Source organism: Triticum dicoccoides, chromosome 3B (genome assembly GCF_002162155.2).
Source record: "Triticum dicoccoides isolate Atlit2015 ecotype Zavitan chromosome 3B, WEW_v2.0, whole genome shotgun sequence".
Taxonomy (NCBI): domain Eukaryota; kingdom Viridiplantae; phylum Streptophyta; class Magnoliopsida; order Poales; family Poaceae; genus Triticum; species Triticum dicoccoides.
In genome coordinates, this window is record NC_041385.1 from 601,543,784 (window position 1) to 601,565,355 (window position 21,572).

A 21,572-nucleotide genomic window follows, 5' to 3' on the forward strand; every position below is an offset into this window, starting at 1 on the left:
TAAATTCTCATTGCTTTGAGAGACTCATTGATATCATGCTTAGGAGAAGAAGATCTAAGTTTAAGAGAATCAACATCAAGCGAAAGTCTATCAACGTTCCTAGCCACATCATCAACTTTGAGCAATTTTTCTTCAAGCAAAGCATTAAAATTCTTTTGAGAAATCATAAATTCTTTCACACTATTCTCAAAATCAGAGGACATCTTATTAAAATTACCATAAGAATTATTGTAGAAATTTCCATAATTATTAGAGGAATTACTAGGGAACAGTCTAGCATTAAAGTTTCCTCTATAAGCATTGTTTCCAAAACTATTCCTACCAACAAAATTCACATCCATAGTTTCATTATTATTCTCAATCAAAGTAGACAAAGGCATATCATTGGGATCGAGAGGAGTATTTTTAGTAGCAAACAATTTCATAAGTTCATCCATCTTTCCACTCGAAATATTGATTTCTTCTATAGCATGCACTTTTTTACTAGAAGATCTTTCGGTGTGCCATTAAGAATAATTAGCCATAATATTATCAAGAAGTTTTGTAGCATCTCCTAACGTGATTTCCATAAATGTGCCTCCCGCGGCCGAATCTAAGAGATTTCTATAAGCAAAGTTCAAACCGGCATAAAAATTTTGTATGATCATCCATAAATTCAAACCATGAGTAGGGCAATTGCGAATCATCAATTTCATTCTTTCCCGAGATTGGGCAACATGCTCATGATCAAGTTATTTAAAATTCATAATATCGTTCCTAAGAGTGATAATCTTAGCGGGAGGAAAATACTTAGAGATAAAAGCATCTTTGCACTTGTTCCAAGAATCAATACTATTTTTAGGCAAAGACGAAAACCAAACTTTAGCACGATCTCTAAGTGAAAACGGAAATAACTTCAATTTAACAATATCGTTATCCGCATCTTTCTTCTTTTGCATATCACACAAATCAACAAAGTTGTTTAGATGAGTAGTGGCATCTTCACTAGGAAGGCCGGCGAATTGATCTTTCATAACAAGATTCAGCAAAGCAGTATTGATTTCACACGACTCAACATCATTAAGAGGAGCAATCGGAGTACTAAGAAAATCATTATTATTGGTATTGGATAAATCACACAATTTGGTATTATCTTGCGCCATGGCAACAAGTAATCCAACACACAAGCAAACAGAAAAAGGCAAGCGAAAAGAGAGATGAGGAGATTGGGAAAGAGAGGGCGAATAAAACGGCAAGGGTGAAGTGGGGGAGAGGAAAACGAGAGGCAAATGGAAAATAATATAAACGCGAGGGAGATGAGTTTGTGATGGGTACTTGGTATGTCTTGACTTGAGCGAAGACCTCCCCGGCAACGGCGCCAGAAATCCTTCTTGCTATCTCTTGAGCTTGCGTTGGTTTTCCTTGAAGAGGAAAGGGTGATGCAACAATAGTAGTGTAAGTATTTCCCTCAGTTTTTGAGAACCAAGGTATCAATCCAGTAGGAGGCTCCTCAAAAGTCTCACGCACCTACACAAACAAACAAAGAACTCGCAACCAACGCAATAATGGGGTTGTCAATCCCTTCACAGCCACTTGCGAAAGTGAGATCTAATAGAGATAGTATGATAAGATAAATATATTTTTGGTATTTTATAATATAGATGCAAAAAGTAAAGATGCAAATAAAAATAGATTGGAAGCAAATATGATAAGAGATAGACCCGGGGGCCATAGGTTTCACTAGAGGCTTCTCTCAAGATAGCATAAGTATTACGGTGGGTGAACAAATTACTGTCGAGCAATTGATAGAAAAGCGAATAATTATGAGATTATCTAGGCATGATCATGTATATAGGCATCACGCCCGCAACAAGTAGACCGACTCCTGCCTGCATCTACTACTATTACTCCACACATCGACCGACTCCTGCCTGCATCTAGAGTATTAAGTTCATAAGAACAGAGTAACGCCTTAAGCAAGATGACATGATGTAGAGGGATAAACTCATGCAATATGATATAAACCCCATCTTTTTATCCTTGATGGCAACAATACAATACGTGCCTTGCAACCCCTGCTGTCACTGGGTAAGGACACCGCAAGATTAAACCCAAAGCTAAGCACTTCTCCCATGGCAAGAAAGATCAATCTAGTAGGCCAAACCAAACTGATAATTCGATGAGACTTGCAAAGATAACTCAATCATACATAAAAGAATTCAAAGGAGATTCAAATATTTCTCATAGATAAACTTGATCATAAATCCACAATTCATTGGATCTCAACAAACACACCGCAAAAAGAGTTTACATCGAATAGATCTTCACAAAGAGAGGGGGAGAACATTGTATTGAGATCCAAAAAGAGAAAAGAAGCCATCTAGCTAATAACTATGGACCCGTAGGTCTGTGGTAAACTACTCACAACTCATCGGAGGGGCTATGGTGTTGATGTAGAAGCCCTCCGTGGTCGATTCCCCCTCCGGCAGAGCGCCGGCGAAGGCTCCAAGATGGGATCTCGCGGATACAGAAGGTTACGGCGGTGGAAATTGTGTTTCGTTGGCTCCCTGGACATTTTCGGGGTACGTAGGCTTATGTAGGAGGAAGAAGTACGTCGGTGGCCGTCCGAGGGGCCCACGAGACAGGGGGCGCGCCCTACCCTCTCGTGGCCGCCTCGGCTGCTTCTTGACTTGCACTCCAAGTCCTCTGGATCACGTTCGTTCCAAAAATCACGCTCCCGAAAGTTTTATTCCGTTTGGACTCTGTTTTATATTCCTTTTCTTCGAAATACTGAAATAGGTAGAAAAACAGCAACACGGGCTGGGCCTCCGGTTAGTAGGTTAGTCCCAAAAATGATATAAATGTGTAAAATAAAGCCCATAAACATTCAAAAGGGGTAATATAATAGCATGGAACGATCAAAAATTATAGATACGTTGAAGATGTATCAAGCACCAACACCGATGAACTATCCCCTATTTAGCCAATGGCTCTTAATAATTTGAACTGTCATTTGATTGTAGTTAGGATGAGCTGTCATTTGTTTAACTAGCTGGCATTATGTTCAGATTGTGTGTGGTAGGGTCACCACTAGTTAGAAATGATGACAACACCTTATGCAGGTTGCAACCAAACACCATGTCATATGTGCACCTAATGCAATGCGGACAACCAAACGTTGGGTCAAAAATGATTGTCTCATGCAACTAGGGGCATGCAGGCAACCAAACTATGTGCATCTGGGATTTTTTGGCCTGCATCTTCTCAAACCGGCTCAATAGAGCCAGGCTCGCCGGGCCAGGGCGAATCGGCAATGTAACCAAACATGCCCCAAATTCCTTTAATCCAAACCAAGCACATCGCCAGGGGCTTGCACCGTGTTTGGCAAACTTGTAGAACACCCACCTGACGTGGTCGTCGAGAGTCGAAACATATAACTTCACCAGCAATGTCATAGTCAGGGCATCCGATGAGAGGCACCCCAACTGCTCAATGGCAGAGACCTGGCCGAATCGAGCTCGAGGTATATATGGTGAGGATGGATGCGAAGAGGTAAGCGATGGCGAGGATGGACACGTCGGTCGGTGATGGCGAGGATGGAAACGCCAGTGGCCGGCGACGGGATATTGGGGAATTTTGGATTTGGGGTAGAGGGCGAGTCAAGGTCTAGTCTCGGTCCGACCGCACCACGTAAGGTTTTGTTTAGAGGCCGTTTTGCAAACAAAAAAGCAACGTAAACTTCATGTGTAAGGTTCACACATACACGCTCGCATATGGTGTCCGCCACGTTGTCCGCGCTCGTGGTGCCCAAGTGTCGCCCATCATATAACACGTTAATGGAATACCATACACAGATGATCCAAGTGACCGTATTGAACAACTTAACCCCCTCTATGACCATATTTAGAGTAAATTGAAGTCCGGTGACCAAAGTGAGAGACAAGCTTAGAGCATGGTTAATAATATAACCAGTTGCTGGCTATAAGCCCGTGCCATGTCATTTACAGCCCATCCTATAACCAACATGTATAATAGTAGATAAAAAGAGTGTACTACTTTTTTATTGTGTGACCCACCTTTCATTCTCACAAAGTGCCTAGGAGCACGTGCTAGAGCTGACTCTTCACGAAGAGCCCGCTTAGGGCATCTTCAATGGTTGTAAGATAGTTGTTGGTAGACTTTACCACGTATGATTTTTGATGATGTGTCATGCAATAAATGAGGAAAGAGAGGAAGGTTGTATGTACATGAACCAACACCCCTTGCACAAGCTCCAATATAGAATAAGAGATCGCTTTATTTATTATCTCACATCCTATTGGGCAAACTAGATACAACCCATTGGAGATGTTATATGTTAAGATGTTGGTTGATGACATGGCATATTTTATCAACAAGCTAACATACAAACTGTTAGAGATGCCCTTACCTTCTCTCTCTTCTCTTCTCTTTCCTCCAACTAAGCAAAAATATACTAGTTTATTCCTTATAGCCCGCTGACTCAGCTCTATTGTACTTGCTCTTATGTTCAAGTAGTGTAGATGATTTTCCCCCTCATTAATACATTCCCTTGGTAAGAAATACGGACGCGTCTAGACAACGCATACCCCCACTTCTGTTTCTCTACAAGCAGATGTGGTCCCCATCCTACTTCACATGTTAAACTCAGTAGTGAAGCGAGCGTCCAAATCGAGAGTTCCTTATGGTGAGATTTTCAAAACTAGATCTCACACGAAATTATTTTGATAATTTTTTTTGAAATGCATTTTTTATCATGAAAAGCAAGCTTATAGTACAGACATGCTTTTCCGCCACAACGATAAAGTCGATCGTCTATTAGAATCATTCGCGATGAAAAAACATGCTTTTGGAATATAGTTGCTTGCATATCATTAAAATTGCTTTTGTGTGGTTTTTAAGGCATTACTCTAGTATCTTTAGAGCAACCGTAATGCAAAGAAAAACACAAGGTTATATTGCAAGTTACTCCCTTCGTTCCAAAATAGATTATCCAACTTTGTACTAAAGTTAATATAAAGTTGGGTCATCTATTTTAGAACGAAGGGAGTACTTTGTATTACAAGTGCAACCTCTTCAAAAATTGTATTAAAACATTTTAAAAACCTATATACATCGATTATATAATCGATGTTGGGTCATCTATTTTAGAACGAAGGGAGTACTTTGTATTACAAGTGCAACCTCTTCAAAAATTGTATTAAAACATTTTAAAAACCTATATACATCGATTATATAATCGATGTATATAGGTTTTTAAAATGTTTTAATGCAATTTTTAAAATCGGTGTATAATCGATGGATGAGCTATATACAACTGTTGAAATCGACTCATTAGTGCATTTACAGTGATTGATAAGATCATTTTATTTTAATCCCATCACATAATTTAGAGAAAGCAATGAAAATTATGTATAATGGATGAGCTCTTAGTCTTATCTCTACTAACCAGATATTTCTAAATATACGATGAGACAAATAATGTTAAAAAGGCAGGCATTGGCTCTCTCTTCTTCGCCTCAATATTTATTCTAGGTGATGCCCCTGACATTGCACCATTGTACTCCCTCCATTTAGTTTTACTCTGCATATAAAATTTGTCGAAAGTCAAGCTTCATAAAGTTTGACCAAAATTATATGTAAAACCATCAATATATACAATACTATAATTATAAGTATGAAAAATAATTTCATAATGGATCTGATGATATTGATTTGGTATTCTGAATATTGATATTTATTTCTGAATATTGATATTTATTCAGATATAAGCATGGTCAAATTGAAAAAAAAGCATGGTCAAATTTTACTATGTTTGACTTTAAGCAAATCTTATATACACAGTACGAAGTAAAAAGGAAACGGAGTACGTGACCCGGACCAACCACACCCTGTGATCAACCACCTGCACAGTCCATCAGAGCAGCTCGCCACGGCGGCGCACCCGCGCCAGTTCGCCACCGCGTCGTGAGAAGAAAAGAAAAACCGGCCTCGCTCTTTCGGGCGAGCGTTTTCCCCCGCATGCATCACCAGCTCAAACCGCCCGAGGCCGCCACGCTCCCGCGCCACCTCCTCGAAGCCCACGTCGTGTGGCTGGTCCGCCAATGCCGCAGCCTCCGCGCGCTCCGCGGCGCCCACGCGCGCCTTCTCAGGCTCCGCCTCCCACGCCTCACCCACGCATTCGCGCTCTCCAAGCTGCTCGCCTCCTGCGCCGCCTCAGCCCCGACCGCCGCGGCGGCCTCGTACGCGCGCAGCCTGTTCGACCAAATCCCCGAGCCGACCGCCTTCTGCTACAACTCCCTCATCCGCGCGCTCGCCACCCCCAGCAACCCCACCGCGGACGCCTTCCTGCTGTACCGCCGCATGCTGCGCGCGGGCTCCCCATCCCCCAACAGCTTCACCGTCGCGTTCGCGCTCAAGGCGTGCGCCACCGTGCCGGCTCTCGGCGAGGGCCGGCAGCTGCACTCACAGGCTTTCCGCCAGGGGCTGGAACCGAGCCCGTACGTGCAGACCGGGCTGCTCAACCTCTATGCCAGGTGTGAGGAAGTTGCACTAGCCAAGAGCGTGTTTGACGGCATGGCCGAGGACAGGAATCTGGTCGCGTGGAGCTCCATGATCGGCGGGTACTCCAGAGTGGGGATGGTTAACGAAGCGTTGCACCTGTTTCGGGACATGCAGGCTGCTGGGGTGAACCCGGATGAGGTCACAATGGTTAGCGTAATCTCGGCATGCGCCAAGGCGGGCGCTCTTGATTTGGGCAGGTGGGTCCATGCTTTTATAGATAGGAAGGGGATCACGGTCGATCTTGAGCTGAGCACCGCGTTGATTGACATGTATGCAAAGTGCGGTTTGATAGAGCGGGCAAGGTTGGTTTTTGATGCGATGGTGGAGAGGGATACCAAGGCATGGAGTGCAATGATAGTTGGACTGGCGATGCATGGGCTTGCAGAGGATGCGTTGGCAATTTTCTCAAGAATGCTCCAGCTTAAGGTAAATGTTGCACTGATGTGTTTATAATTCTGTTTACCTGGTCCACTCTTGGTGATAACCTGATCATATGCGTTAATCTGCACGGAAAAAATGCACTGACAGTTCATTTTTGTTTAGCTTCGGATTTGTAATGTGCTACCGTAAACTTGACTCATGACTCTTGATGATGACTGCACTTAAGTAATTCTATACAAGATATTTTCCAAGACTGTAAAATTGTTCCACATAAAGCTTGGTTCATAATAGGGGTCCGTCCATCGATTCTATACAAGATACTTTCCAAGGTTGTGGCATTCTTCCCCTAAAAGGTGTACATCCATCGATTCCCCCATCTAGTATAGTGCTCTGTTCAGAGACCAAGGATGCTGTTAGTATGAGTTCCTGATTCCCTGTTGTAGACTAGATTGCTTACCGACTTTCATGATGGAAGGCAGTACAGAGCAGCAGCCTAGGGATAAGCAGGAATTCAGGTTCGCTTTTCTGTTTTCTGAATCTTACCCACCTCAGAGTCCTAGTCTCGAAAGGGCGCCTTGGCCATCCAGCCTTATCGAAGAATTGATCCAAAAGTTGTGAGCCGATAGAAGGAGAAAGATAGCAGGTTTCAGAAAGGAAATATTCCAATGGTTAGATTACCTCCATCTTGGTCAACGATGGGGATTTGTGAAGGTATCAAACTTAATCTATCTATAGATGACAATTTTTGATGTAGTTTCACATCTACCTATACCAAAGGGTTTCTATAGTATACCGAACTAGTGACAGTACCAAATGGTCAATGCCTACCTCAAAGGTTTGCATCTATGGAGTTACGAATTACCTACGGTGAGTATTCCTTCTGCCCCAATGATCTACCAAAACGGAAATGCCTTCCATCTACGTTTTGCCTTTGATGTTTCCCTTCTCTTCCAACATCCTTGAAACCTGACAAATTAACTATTGCATATGGAGGCCAAGTCAAAAGTAGATTCATTGCATTGTCAAAATTAGACCAGTAAACAATTGGATCGAAGGTCAAGTATTGCGAAAGGTACAAGTGTTTTGGCCACCCTATATTCAAGAGAAGAGTACCGATTGGATCAAGAAGAAAATCCATGTTCCTATCTTTTTATCCAAATTGAATGATTAAAGTGAAAGTAGTGGCATCGCATTACTCTAAAGGGTAAGTTGTGTTGAAATCAATCAAAGGCTGAACTGCACTTGCTCTTTCATTCACCTAGAATTTTGGCTTGCTCTTAGAGTGGACCACATCAGAGGTATTGGAACTACGTTTCGCATATCCTTTTTTCTTAGGAAATACTATGATCCAGTAGCTATAAATAGAAAGCAGAACCTCCTTATGTCTATACATAGAAAGAAGGACTCCCAGGACCGAGTCATTGAATGTGCTAACTCCATGCGTAGCATAGGAGATGGATGAAGGAAAAGGCGTCACAGGAAGGAATGATCCAATAAATCCGGATAGCCGAGAAAACACTTCTCTTGATTCGTCCTACCCTCCCATACCTCCTAAAACAACGGTAGTTTGCTTTTTTCGTTCGATTGTACGTGGCCCAAGCGCCTATCTATTTAGTACTTCTGAGTACCGCGCAACAGCTTTCGAGTAATAAAGCAACTTGATATTATGATCCCCGAGAAGAGGGTTCGTATTATAGTAGGTTTGTTTTCCATTTCTAGGTTCCATCCTTTTCTTGGAAAATTCTACTTCCATTTTCCCATCGGCCTAGAATTGCCTTTCCTTCTCCTTGATTTTCGGAAAACAACTTTCGAGTAAGAAACCGAAGTTATAATAATACAAAAATCAAAAGGAGAAGGAAAGGTAATTCTAGGCCGATGGGAAAATGAAAAAAAAAATCTCGGAAAAAAGGATGGGACCTAAAACAAACCTACTATAATACAAACCTCTTCTCGGAGATCATAATGTCAAATTGCTTTCTTACTCGAAAGTTGTTGCGTGGTACTTGAAAGTACTGAATAGATAAGCGCTTGGGCCAGGTACAATTGAACGAAAAGAAGCAAACTACCGTTGTTTTAGGAGGTATGGGAGGGCGGAGACCGATCGAGAGAAGTGTCTTTTCTTGCCTATCTGGATATATTGGATCCTTCCTGTGACATCTTTTCCTCCATCTATCTCCTACGCTACGCATGGAGTTAGCACATTCTATGAACCGGTCCTGGGTCTCCTTCTTTCTATGTACAGACATTAGGAGGTTCTGCTTTCTATTTATAGCTACTGGATCGTAGTATTTCCTAAGAAAATAGGATGCGCGAAACGTAGTTCCAATACCTCTAATGTGGTCCACCCTAAGAGCAAGCCAAAATTCGAGGTGAATGAAAGGGCAACTGCAGTTCGGCTTTTGATTGGCTTCAACACAACTTATCTTTTAGAGTAATACGATGCCACTACTTTCACTTTAATCATTCAAGTTGGATAAAAGGATAGGGACAGGGATTTTCTTCTTGATCCAGTCGGTACTCTTCTCTTGAATTGTGGGGTGGCCAAAACACCTTGTACCTTTCCCAATACTTGACCTTCGATGCAATTGTTTACTGGTCTAGTTTTGACGATGGAATGAATCTACTTTTGACTTGTCCTCCATATGCAATAGTTTGATTGTCATGTTTAAAGAATGCTGGAAGAGAAGGTGAACCTCAGAGGCGGAAGGTAGAAAAACGATTTCATCATCTTATGAAAGGCATTTCTATTTTGGTAGACCATTGGGGCAGAAGGAACACTCACCGTAGGCAATTCATAACTCTATAGATCCAAACCTTTGAGGTAGGCATTGACCATTTGGTATCGTCACTAGTTCGGGTATAGGTAGACGTGAAGCTACATCAAAAATTGTCATTTTATAGATAGCTTAAGTTTGATACCTTCACAAATCCCCATCGTTGACTGAGATGGAGGTAATCTAACCATTGGAATATTTCCTTTCTGAAACCTGCTATCTCTCCCTTCTATCGGCTCACAACTTTTGAATCAATTCTTCGATAAGGCTGGATGGCCAAGGCGCACTTTCGAGACTAGGACTCTCAGGTGGGTAAGATTCGGAAAACAGAAAATCTAACCTGAATTACTGCTTATCCTTAGGCTGCTGCTCTGTACAGGAACTCTGAACTTAAACTAATAGCTTCCTTGGTCTCTGAACAGAGCACTACACTAGATGAGGGGATCGATGGATGTGCACCTTTTAGGGGAAGAATACCACAATCCTTCTTTGCTTATCAGCTTGCATGCTCAACTTCATTTCGCAAGAAATCATCATAGCACTCAGTCTTTGCAAACCACTATAATAGCTATTTCCTAAATTCTCATGTTTATATTTCAGATTAGACCCAATAATGTCACCTTTATAGGTGTGTTGTCAGCCTGTGCTCACAATGGGTTAGTTGATGATGGGCAGCGATATTGGTCTACTATGCAAGAAATGGGAATTAAAGCTTCAATGGAGAACTATGGTTGCATGGTTGACCTTCTCTGCCGTTCTGGCCTTTTGGATGAAGCTTATTCATTTGTTACAAGCATTTGGAGGAATCTTCTTGTGGCGAGTAAAAGTTCGAACAGAACTGATATAGTAGGATTGGCTTCTAAAAAGCTCTTTGAGTTGGAACCTCAGAATCCAGAGAACTATGTTCTCCTCTCCAATTTGTATGCGTTGAACTCCCAGTGGGACAGAGTGAGGTATATGAGGAAAAAGATGAAGGACAACAATGTTACTGTCGTTGCTGGCTGTAGTTCAATTGAAATAAATAGCTATCTGCACAAATTTGTGGTGAGTGATGGTTCACACCCTGAAATCAAGGAGATAAGAGTGGTATTGAGGGAAATAGCTGACCGGGTTCTACGATCTGGCCATAAGCCTTGGACTGCGGCCGTTCTACATGATGTTGGTGAAGAGGAAAAAGAAATTGCACTTTGTGAGCATAGTGAAAGGTTAGCCATTGCATATGGGTTGCTGAAGACAAAAGCACCTCATGTCATTCGGGTGGTAAAGAACTTGAGATTTTGTCCGGATTGCCATGAAGTGTCAAAAATAATAAGTAAATCATATGGCCGAGAAATCATTGTCAGGGACCGTGTTCGTTTCCATAGATTTATTGGAGGAAGTTGTTCTTGCAAGGACTTTTGGTGATTGCGTAACGCATTGAATCACTTATATCTGATTATCCAAAGCCCGGGAGATGTGATGCCTTAAAAGGAAAATTGTTCGAGAATTGATGAAAGGGACTTGTGCAGATCATGGGGGTTCCAATGTTACTGAAATAAATTTTACATCATCGAGGTACTCCTTTTTCCTTACCAGAATTCGCTGGTTTGTCCTGTCGTTTGTATCTCCGGTGTGAATGCCTAGTGTTATCTAACCAGAAAACAAGCTTACATTAGTGATAGCGTGCATGTTGTATCAACCTAAAAGAGAAAGAGATGGCGACTGCATTGCTGTCATAGCTTTTTTTAAACGTCTCTGTCCATGCATTATCAAAGATTGGTTGCGTTGCTCATTACACAATCTATACATGTTGGCCAATTTAAATGTTTACTTGTTTACTTATTATTTTTGCCACTTCATGGCAATCTGGGCAAAATCTCAAGTTCTTTCACTATGCTCACCATCTCCTCTTCACCAACATCAGGCTTACGGCCAGACCGTAGCACCCGATCAGCTCCCTCAGCACCAATCTTATCTCCTTGGTTTCATGGTGTGAACCATCACTCATTACATATATCTGATTATACAAGGCCCTGGAGATGTGATGCCTTGAAAGGAAAATTATTCCAGGAGTGATGAAAGGGACTTGCGCAGATTAGGGGGGTTCCATTGTTACTAAACATTTTTTACATTCATCGAGGTACTCTTCTTCTTACCAGAATGCGATGTTGCGTCCCGTCGTCTGTATCTCCAGTGCTAGTGCATTGTATTGTCTAACTACAAAACAAGCTACATTAGTGATAGACTGGATGTTGTAAAGAGAAAGAGAAGGCGACGGCATTGCTGTCATGGCTTGTTTAAATGTCTCTGTCCATTGCGTTAATAAAGGCCGGTTGCGTTACTCATTACACCATTTATAAGTCAAAGTTGGAACTATCATTGGATGCACATGCACCTAAAAGATTGATTAATGTTTACTTGTTTCTTTATGCCAATATGGCCACTTCAGGGGCACCGTGATGCTCAGTCCTACACCCTCCACAATCCACATGGTGTGCTCCCAGCCCCAGCAGGCAACAGGGTCCCAAAGGTCCAACACTGTGCAAGAGCGGGCTTGTTCAGGCTACCCAAGGTCGGCATACCGGTGGAACATGTCGTGTTTGCCAGGCAAAGGTGGCTGAGGAGCATGTCGTCGTGGTCTGTCGTGTTTGCCAGTCAAAGGTGGTGGAGGAACATGTCGTGATCCAAAGCTCTCGTGCCGGCTGTTGACCGGAACTGGAAGCAACGATCGTAAGTTCATAACCATATTGCTTGGCTTTGACGGCACGATTGAGCTTTTCGTGTCCATGGAGACAGTCAGAGATGGCAGCTTGGCGCAGCAAAAGAGCAGACGAGAACCGAAGCTAAGAATACTGAAGTGTTGTGTATTTCATTTTACACTGGGGAAGTGGTTACATCCACAGATACATTGTTACCATTTGTTACCATTTGTTACATCCCTCCATGTGTTACTTTACTAAAGTCATTGTCTGATCCATGAAGGAATCAGTTTTTTTTTGGCGGGGCATGAGGGAATCAGCTTAACTGATGTAATAATACCCAAACTCAAAACATAAAACAGAATGCACACGCATAACATGCTTATTACTCAAATTACACACATAACATGCTTATATATTACATAAATAAATGAGCAAAACAGTTTTTTATTTTAATAATAAGGAAAGACAGTTAATAATCTCAACGATCGTGCATACGTCAACCAAAGAATTTTCAAAACCATGCCCACTGATGTCCAAACAAAAGTTCATAGATCAAACACCATCCAACATGAAAGCCTTGCTGATAACCAAAAGCACGGCAGTGAATAGCGCAGGAGTCTCCGCGATATGCTCAAGAAGCAAGTTGGTTCTGACTCAAGAAGGAAAACATCCCTTTGTACTTGGCAGCCACGAATTGGCGTGATAGCATGCTTATCGGCGGCTCCTTGCAGCAGCTGGAGCTACGCTTGATCTGTTCCATGGCCTTCATGCTTATCGGCGGCTCCTTGCAGCAGCTGGAACTGCGTTTGATCTGTTCCATGGCCTTCAGTACAGGTACGGGGGGCATGGCTTCTTCCACGGCGGCACTAGCCAGTGGCTGCCACGGCGATAACTTGTGATATTCAGGAACACTAGTGTCAGTTCTGCTGGTAATGCTGCTGCCATATGCCTTCCGATGTTGAGGATCACTAGTGTCGGTTCTGCTGCTGCCGCCATTGCTACTGCGGTAGGAAGGTTTCTTATCTCTCTTGCTGCTGCTGCTGCTGCTGTGGTGAGAATGCTTCTTTTCCTTTTTGCTGCCACTGCTGCTGCGGCTGCTGCTGCCGCTGCCGCCCTTTGGGGGCTTGTATTTGTAGTGGCTCTTCCTTGAACTTCTCTGGTGCGGCTTCACTGTGTGTGAGTCAGAAGTAACAGGAGGATCATATACGTCAGGGGCCCATGAAACACTCAACTTTGTCACAATTCCCCGCTTTGCACGGCTTCCTTTCATTGCGGAAACCAACAGTTGAGTCCCCTGCATATACAGAACATTTAACACATCACCATCCAAGTAGAGAACAGAACATTTAGCACAAGCAATAACACTGAGGTCATACTCATTTTCAGAATTCAGAGCAACAGTCAGACAATAATAAATGAAAAAAATATTAAGAAATAAGAGTAGAAAAAATAACATCATTCTCGGGTCAATTCAAACAATTATCAAAGATGACGAGATCGTATCAGCACAATCAATTTACCCGTACAATGACAAGATATGATACCTCCTAACAGGTATAAGAAGGAGCAGCAAATCATAAGAGCAGAATTACATTTAGCTACCCAAAATTCTAAATGACAGGTAATAATATGTTCTAAGAAGCAAGAGTCAATATGTCAAAAACTAAGCATCCAACACTTATAGCACATTTTTATATGAAGAGCCGCATAGCGATTGGCAAGATAAGACAGATTAGGAAGAGTCCATGCGTGTACTGCAATCAAATACTCACAGTGGTTGAGGAATTTCCATTCTCTGAATTTCCAGTTGATGATTCAGACGCATTCCCAGCAGTGAAGGCTGACGATGTGACCACTTCAGTGTCAATATCAACCAAATCATCAGCCGAATCTGATTCTACAGAAAGTGAATCCCCATTTTCGTCAGAGTCTTCACTCAGATCTGTCTCTTCATCATCATTGTCATTATAGACACGCATCACCTCAGCAAGAGCCAAACTGATTTCCTTGACAACCAAATCATCTTTCACACATGCTATTCCAGCTTCAAACTTTTCATCTTCAGGGAGAGCACAAGAGCTGTGCTCAAAACCTGCTTTTCCACAGGTGCTGCGGCTGAGACATGAGCTGCTGCTCACACCTTCAGCACTGCAGTCTACCAAAGGTCCGCCCATCCACAAGCTAAATCCGAAGTTCAGAAGAGAACTTCCTGCTTAGCAGGGAAAAACAAAAATTAGAATAGAACAAGTAAGGACTTCTTAAGGACCATGCCCTAGTTTACTAGATAAAGTTAATAAGACCATATGATAGAAATAGGTGCACATATATTGCTCATATTTAAGTTCATTCGATCTGAGGCAACATTTCTAGCAAAACAGGTAAACCAAAAATCTACTACTCCCTCCGATCCATATTAGTTGTAGCTGAAACGGATGTATCTAGATGTATTTTAGTGCTAGATACATCCATTTGAGTGACAACTAATATGGATCAGAGGGAGTAGCAGTATTTTATAAAGAAACTAATCACAAAACATGTTTAAAGCCTAAGGGCATTCACTCCATGATATAATTAAAGAGTCTAACTGCATAAGACAACAAATATTCGAAAGGAACGTAATTCCACCATTAATATGTACTCCCTCCGTCCGGAAAAACTTGTCATCAAAATGGACAAAAAGGAGTGTATCTAGAACTAAAATACATCTAGATACATCCCCTTTTATTCATTTTGATGACAAGTATTTCCGGACGGAGGGAGTACACAATTTCATTGCATTTGCAATTCCACCAGAAGGGTAAACTGGCATATTTTCACACATAGAAAAAATGACCTGGCAAAACTTTCCCATACCTCTTTCCTCGGAGAGACAGCAATCACAACCTCCAACAGGCCAAATCGCTCTGGATCGGACCTGGTGATCGAACACAGACACAGACACCAAACCCGCGCGAACACAAAAGGCAGAGATGTAACACAGAGCCCTCACAACCAGACAATCCTCAGGACGAGCACAAGGAGCAGATCGAACCGAAGGTCGTGGGCAACGAGGGGGAGGCAAACGTCAGAGGCAATTACTACGATTACCAATACTACTACTACTAAAACGATGCGAGGAGGAGAGCTTGAGGCGGTGCGAGCAGGGGAAGAAGGAGGCCTCGGAGTTCCCGGACGCGACGGCGCGGAGGCTGGTGGGGTACGCGGCTGGCGCCGCAGACATCCTGTCCGCGCGGTGGGCGCCGCAACGCTGCGGTGCCGCCTAGATATCCAACTTGTCGGGTTCCGGCGACCGGGGACGACGGCGGGCGGAGAGGAGGGGCGGCGGGAGATACGACGAGAGGGCGCTGTCACGCCCTGCTTGTGGGTCGGCCTCACCGGAGGTAGGATTTGGTGCCGGAGAGAACGAGGTCGACGGCGAGCGCGGCGAGGCGAGGGATTTGGGGATCGGATCAGGACGGAGGCTGAGATTACGGAACGGGAGCGGGTGTGCGTGGATTGGCTATTGGTGCGGCGAGAGGGCGGAGCGGGTCGGGCCCCGGGGTTATATACCGTGCGGCCTGACGGGTGGGGCCTGGGTACGGGCAAATGGAAGTGGGTGACAGGCTGGGCGCCAACGCGCGGGGCCCGGCTGCAGCGGGGGGTGGCCGGGTCAACAGGTACAGCGCGGCGGGAATAAGGTGCGGCACGGAAGGCGCGCCACGTCGGCCGGGCGCCCGGGGAAAATTCAGACGGGGGTGGCGGGCGGCAAATTTGACAAATTTAACCTATAGACAAAATCAAATCATAGAATGAACTATCCGTGAAACTATTTCACGCGGCTGACTTTTTTGTGTGACGCCTGACACGAAGGCGCCGCACTATACTGTGCAACGCCTTAGAGATAGGCGCTACACGGCCAGCGTCGCACTCGTGTGTTTAGAAAATTACTAAGTCAGTGTGCAGCGCCTGAGAGCTAGGCGCCATATTGTATAGTGTAGCGCCTAACTCCTGGGCGTTACACTAGTGCAGCGCCTAGCTTTCAGGCGTTGCACTAGTGCAGCGCCTGAGAACTAGGCGCCACGGGTCAGCCGTGTGAAATAGTTTCACGCTCAGTTCATTCTGTGATTTGATTTCGTCTATAGGTCAAATTTGTTAAATTTGCCGTGGCGGGCAGGCGGGGGAGAGGCTGTTCCCGTACGAGTACTCGTACTCGTCCCGTTTTGGACCGGGCAGGAGAGTGATGAGCCGGCGGGTACGATCGGCGCGGCTATTTTGCGATCGGGATCTTTTCCTGGCCCGTTTTGGGGGTGTCACGTCTGATGCGTGACTTGTGATTATTTCGGCCTTGCTGTGCCTGTTGACAGGTACCTGCTCCGTGGCCTTCGGCGTCGCTGCCGGGTGCTTGCTATGCCGGCTTCGCCGACTCACGCGACCGGCGACCCTTCGCCGCCGCCGCCTCGCACGAGGACATGTGTTGAACGTTGTACGTGCACATCTATTGTTTTTCTAGTTAATTGAAGCTCTTTGGTCAACTGACTGAAACATTCTAATAACTTCTAAGATGATATCGAAACCGAGACCGAGTGAATGAGCGATCTTAAGTCAAGAATCCAAATTAAGAGTCACAAAAGGTTTGCAGAGGCTGCTCATCACTCGCCATGGACGAGGATGCTTTTAAGGCTAGTTGACCGCTTAGTACTAGCATACAAATGAATGAGAACATCTCCAAACCCGAAATGCAAGGCAAAATGAAGAGCACCGAGCCAACAGTTTCATACAGTACGCTCCCCAGAAACCAACGGTCAGCTGAAGAAATCCAATCAGACCAGTCGTCCTTCTGCTGTAGAAAAGTCGACCGCCCACAACTTCGTGACGGCCAAGCACCAGGGCCGGACTATTCTGCTCTGAAAATAGCTGGCGTCCACACGAGTAGCTGGCGGCTGCACGGTACACATTCGATGAGAATAACATTCTCTCGGCAGCAATTGGTGGGAAAATTGCTTTTTCGCCGCCAAAAGAAAAGGATAAGATTCTTTCGGCAATTGGAAGGGATCAGTTGAGCTTGATTCGTTCATTCTGCTGGAAAGGAACAACGCCACGTACATCATGTGCGCACACATGCCCAAACAAATGAACCGACGAAGAATCCACAGTGCATTTGGACTCTTTTCCCCGAAACGAATATCTTGGCACTTGCTGCACTGCGGATGCCTTTGTCTGCACAAAAGGTTGAAGAAAAAAACTGATACTGTGAATAGTTCCGAAAGGCCGCATATCTTCCTCGTTGCCGGTTATCCATTCCAACATGCTATGCTAATAATGAACTATGTATGTGCAAGTTGAGACACAATGCTCTTCTATCTTGAAAGAAAAATGTGCCGAGGATGAATGCGAATGCAAATTCTAATAAGAAATGGCATAAAAGGAAACATAATATGGCCGAGGCTATCAAGAGATACGGAAAGCTATTTAGGGGTACCTTGAGGCAAATGAAGATCCGATTGTGAACAATGGTTTTACTTCAGTCTCTTCCTCTTTGCTTGTGGCTCATTTCCAGGTGCGCTTGTATCACTACAATTCTGCATAGGATGATATTTTGCTCGTCTCAATGCTTCCTCGTACTCATTCAACTTGAGCTTCTCCTTGTTCTAGCAAAGCATCAAAAGCACAACTATAGTGAGGCTAGCCTTGTTAACCATTTGCAATTTTACCAAAATCAAAGATCACATACGTAAGCATTCTTGTAAGTTGCTATTTGTTGCTTACAAACTTTCAGCTCCATGTGTAGAGCACTAAGACGAGAATCAACAGGAACAGTGCATTGCTGAACCAACTGTTTCTGACGCCCATGAACAACTTGTGGTTGCCACACGTTTAATGCCACCGAAGCTCTTCTGTCAACATCTCACGACAACAATAAATTAGACTATCAGTATATACTGATGAGGAGTGCTGAAACATACCAGAATAAGTCACGAAAAAGATGTATTCTTATACTGATGTCTAAACCTGCAGTTTCCCTGGCTGAGAAGGATTGCAGAGATTATTTGTTTTTGTCAGGTGAGCAGATAATGGAGTATTTTGTATAGCTTATTGCCTGCTGAACTATAAATAAACCTTGTCTTAACTCTGTACAAGTATGTTAAGACATCAATACTTAAAAGTTAAAACAAACACGATTGCATTCATAAGCATTGTCCATTATCCTAAATTCCTAATGAGCTGCTTCACAAGTTTGTATTTTTCTTGTCACCTTCATACGACAGGACGGCAGCTCGAGCCACTGAAGCAACACCTTTAACAAAAACCTAAATAAACAACAACAGCAGCAGCAACAGGAGCAACAACAAAGCCTTTAGTCCCAAACAAGTTGGGGTAGGTTTAACAAAAACCTAAATGTATGTAAGAATTGGTGAAGGGGTCACTGCAGTCTAGTTTGTCAGATATGGTTGTATTGGACTGAATATCTACATGTTTCTTGGTGTTCTACTTTGTCAGATATGGTTGTATTGGGCTGAATGTTGAGTTGTCACGTTCTGTATATGTGTTGTAACTTCACGTCCTAGCCTTTAGGCCTTACCCTGAGCGTGATCCATGCATGTAGGATCCACGTCTCTCTCCCATGTATAGCGTGGTCCATGCATGTAGGATCCACGTCTCTCTCCCATGTATATGTACCATGGCACTCACGGAATACAAGGTGTGCGTGAATCATTCTTCAACTTGGTAATCAGAGCAATGTCGACCAGTCCCACTCACTCCCCTGAGACCCTTCCCGTCACCAGCGAGGACGGCGAGCTCCCCGCCATGGACCTTTCCGCTGGTGATGCTAATGCTCGCCCTCTCGCTCCAGCTACCGATGATCTTTCCCAGACGGCTAGTCTTCCACTTTCCGCCCTCCGACCAAACCCCTCCAGACCGCTTCCTCTTGCGTCGCTCCCTGCTGCCGCGGGTCCATCCTCCTCCATCCCTTCCATCCACGGGCTAAACATCACCGGACTTTAAGCTGGCTCTCGACGACATTAATTTCTCCCGCTAGCATTCCTTCATCAACATGTTGCTCACCCGCTACCATTTACACAGCCACATCCAGGTAGATGATGCTGACCTACTCTCCGATCCGGTTTGGCGTGAGGACGACAACACCATAGTGATGTGTTCTCTTAGCCACCATTGTCGAGGACCTCCTCGACATCATCGCTCCGGCTGAGTCGACGGCGTACACGATCTGGAGTCACCTCCACGAGTACTAGTACTTCTTCGACAACGACGCCAGCCTCACCATGCACCTCGAGCAGGAGTTCTGGGCAACTGTCCACTGTGATTTGTCCATTAACGAGTATTGCCGATGCCTACAAGGTATCACCACGGCTCTTTTTGACGTCCAGTCGCCGGTCAACGGCCGCACGCTTACACTGCGGATGCTCGAGCCCATTCATCTGCCTGCCTTCGCTCAAGCCCATTCATGCCTCATCATTGCCAAAATCTCCATCGACAAGCGCACCCATGTGGAGGGCTCGCAATCCACTCCAACGACGATCGTGGTGGTGCTCGGCAGGGTGACCGGCCTCCCAACAGCAGCTGTGGCTGCCAGCTCAGTGCAAACTGCGGCGGCGGCCCTGATCACAGCGCTGGGCAGCAACCCTGGCTCGGCTGCTTCGTTCATATGGGGATGCCCTTCCCTCCGCCCCGCGCTCCATATTCATCGCCTAACTCTGTCAGGTCCTCGATCCTCGCCCAGGCGTCCAACACCATGCCTATCCGGTGTACCCCAATCCATCAGTTCTACTTATGCCTGCTCCCTATGGATGGGACCATGCCGCCATGTTCCATGTTGCACCAAGACATGGCTCGGCCTTCCCTCCTCAACCCGAGTGGTTCATGGACAACCCAGGTATATTGACCTCGTCTTATTCCCCTTTAGCTCGCTTTGCTAGTCATATCACGGTCGGCAATGGGGCACACCTTTCCCCCCTCCCTGACCGTTCCATCCTCATCTCTCCCAATCTTGTCAAAAATATAATTTCTATTCGCAAATTTACTCATGATAATATACATTCAGTTGAGTTTGATCCTTTTGGCTTTTGCGAGAAGGACCTAGCAACCAGGGCAATTCTTCTGAGGTGCAATATCCACGACTGTATCCCTTCAGTAATAACGACGGCGCACCATCAGCAGCACTCACCATCTCATCGTAGGACCTATGGCACCAAGGGAAAATGAGCCATAGGTGTCCTACGAGGAGAAGGTGAGTGTTGCTGATGATGCGTCTTGCTTTTGCTAGAGAAGGGTTACAAGTCGCCGTGGCTATTGCCCCTCAGAAGAATTGCCCTGGTTGCTAGGTCCATCACACAAAAGACAAAAGGATCATACTCAACTGAACATAGTTCTTCACCAGTAAATTTGCGAACATAAACTAAGTTTCTAACAAGATTGGGAGAGATGGGTATATGGGAAAGATGGAACAGTCAAGGAGGGGTTGAGCATTGCCGGTAGCAATGACTGGAAGCCATTTTGCCGACAACAATATGACTAGTAGAATGAGCTAAGGGAATAAGACGAGGTCAATATACCTGGGTAGTTGGCGACATGCAAGCCCACCCCCGTTTCCATTAATCACTCGTGATTGGGAGGGAAGGTCGAGCCGTGGCTTGGCTTGGTGCAACATGGAATATGACAACGTGGTCCTATAGGGAGCGGGCGTAGGCGGAGCCGATGCACCGGGGTACATCACTAGATAGGCGTGGTGTTGGACGCCAGGGCGAGGACCAAAGACCCCAACAGAGTTGGGCGGTATCCAGGGTGCGCGAGGTGGAGGGCATCCCATAGGAGCGAAGTAGCAGGGCGACCGAGCTCCCAACGGTGGCGGTGGTCGTGCTCACAGTGATCGCGGCACTGGGCAGCAACCCTGGCTCGACTACTTTGTTCATATGGGGATGCCCTTCCCTCCGCCCCATGCTCCATGGATACTGCCCAACTCTGTCGGGTCCTCGCCCAAGCGTCCAGCACCATGCCTATCCGGTGATGTACCGCGATGCATCAACTCCACCTACGCCCGCTTCCTACGGATGGGACCACGCCACCATGCTGCACCAAGCCATGGACAACGGGGCGGCCTCGCACGTCGTCAGCAGCCCAGGTATATTGACCTCATCTTATTCTCCTTTAGCTCGCTCTGCTAGTCATATCGCAGTCG

The 21,572-nt window shown here is 45.0% G+C and overlaps 3 protein-coding genes across 8 annotated transcripts in view; 1 reads left to right on the forward strand and 2 right to left on the reverse strand.

The window, feature by feature from the left end:
- Positions 1 to 5,904: 5,904 nt before the first annotated feature.
- LOC119277362 (pentatricopeptide repeat-containing protein At2g02980, chloroplastic-like) lies at positions 5,905 to 12,729 on the forward strand. 5 transcript variants are annotated; one of them, XR_005137047.1, is made up of 4 exons: positions 5,905 to 6,987; positions 10,317 to 11,270; positions 11,620 to 11,835; positions 12,145 to 12,729. XR_005137047.1 is itself a non-coding variant. In XM_037558646.1 (2 exons), the coding sequence occupies exons 1-2, from the start codon at positions 6,019 to 6,021 to the stop codon at positions 11,118 to 11,120; spliced, it is 1,773 nt and encodes a 590-aa protein (XP_037414543.1). In that variant the 5' UTR covers positions 5,905 to 6,018; the 3' UTR covers positions 11,121 to 12,086. The 5 variants fall into 5 exon arrangements, 1 of the variants encoding a protein (XP_037414543.1); XR_005137048.1 differs by having other exon boundaries at positions 11,726 to 11,835; XR_005137049.1 differs by lacking the exon at positions 11,620 to 11,835.
- Positions 12,730 to 12,748: 19 nt separating this feature from the next.
- On the reverse strand, positions 12,749 to 15,914 carry LOC119277363 (protein rtoA-like). The gene is made up of 3 exons (XM_037558647.1): positions 15,251 to 15,914; positions 14,170 to 14,606; positions 12,749 to 13,691 (listed from the first exon to the last, which is right to left on the reverse strand). The coding sequence occupies exons 2-3, from the start codon at positions 14,569 to 14,571 to the stop codon at positions 13,029 to 13,031; spliced, it is 1,065 nt and encodes a 354-aa protein (XP_037414544.1). The 5' UTR covers positions 14,572 to 14,606; positions 15,251 to 15,914; the 3' UTR covers positions 12,749 to 13,028.
- Positions 15,915 to 16,951: 1,037 nt separating this feature from the next.
- Positions 16,952 to 21,572, reverse strand: part of LOC119277365 (F-box protein SKIP24-like) — an 8,458-nt gene continuing 3,837 nt past the window's right edge. The window contains exons 3-5 of one of the 2 annotated variants that reach the window (XM_037558649.1): positions 18,108 to 18,270; positions 17,856 to 18,024; positions 16,952 to 17,593 (exon numbers count right to left, since the gene is read on the reverse strand). In XM_037558649.1, the coding sequence (XP_037414546.1) occupies positions 17,893 to 18,024; positions 18,108 to 18,270 (295 nt within the window). In that variant the 3' untranslated portion in view covers positions 16,952 to 17,593; positions 17,856 to 17,892. Of the gene's footprint in view, positions 17,594 to 17,855; positions 18,025 to 18,107; positions 18,271 to 21,572 lie in introns of those variants that run through there. The other variant, XM_037558650.1, reaches the window with a different exon arrangement.

Coding starts and splice junctions, on each gene's coding strand:
- LOC119277362 (XM_037558646.1), top strand. CDS start 6,019: ATGCATCACCAGCTCAAACCGCCCGAGGCCGCCACGCTCCCGCGCCAC. Junction 6,988..10,316: donor CAAGAATGCTCCAGCTTAAG/GTAAATGTTGCA, acceptor TTTATATTTCAG/ATTAGACCCAATAATGTCAC.
- LOC119277363 (XM_037558647.1), bottom strand. CDS start 14,571: ATGGGCGGACCTTTGGTAGACTGCAGTGCTGAAGGTGTGAGCAGCAGC. Junction 13,692..14,169: donor ATGGAAATTCCTCAACCACT/GTGAGTATTTGA, acceptor CTGTATATGCAG/GGGACTCAACTGTTGGTTTC.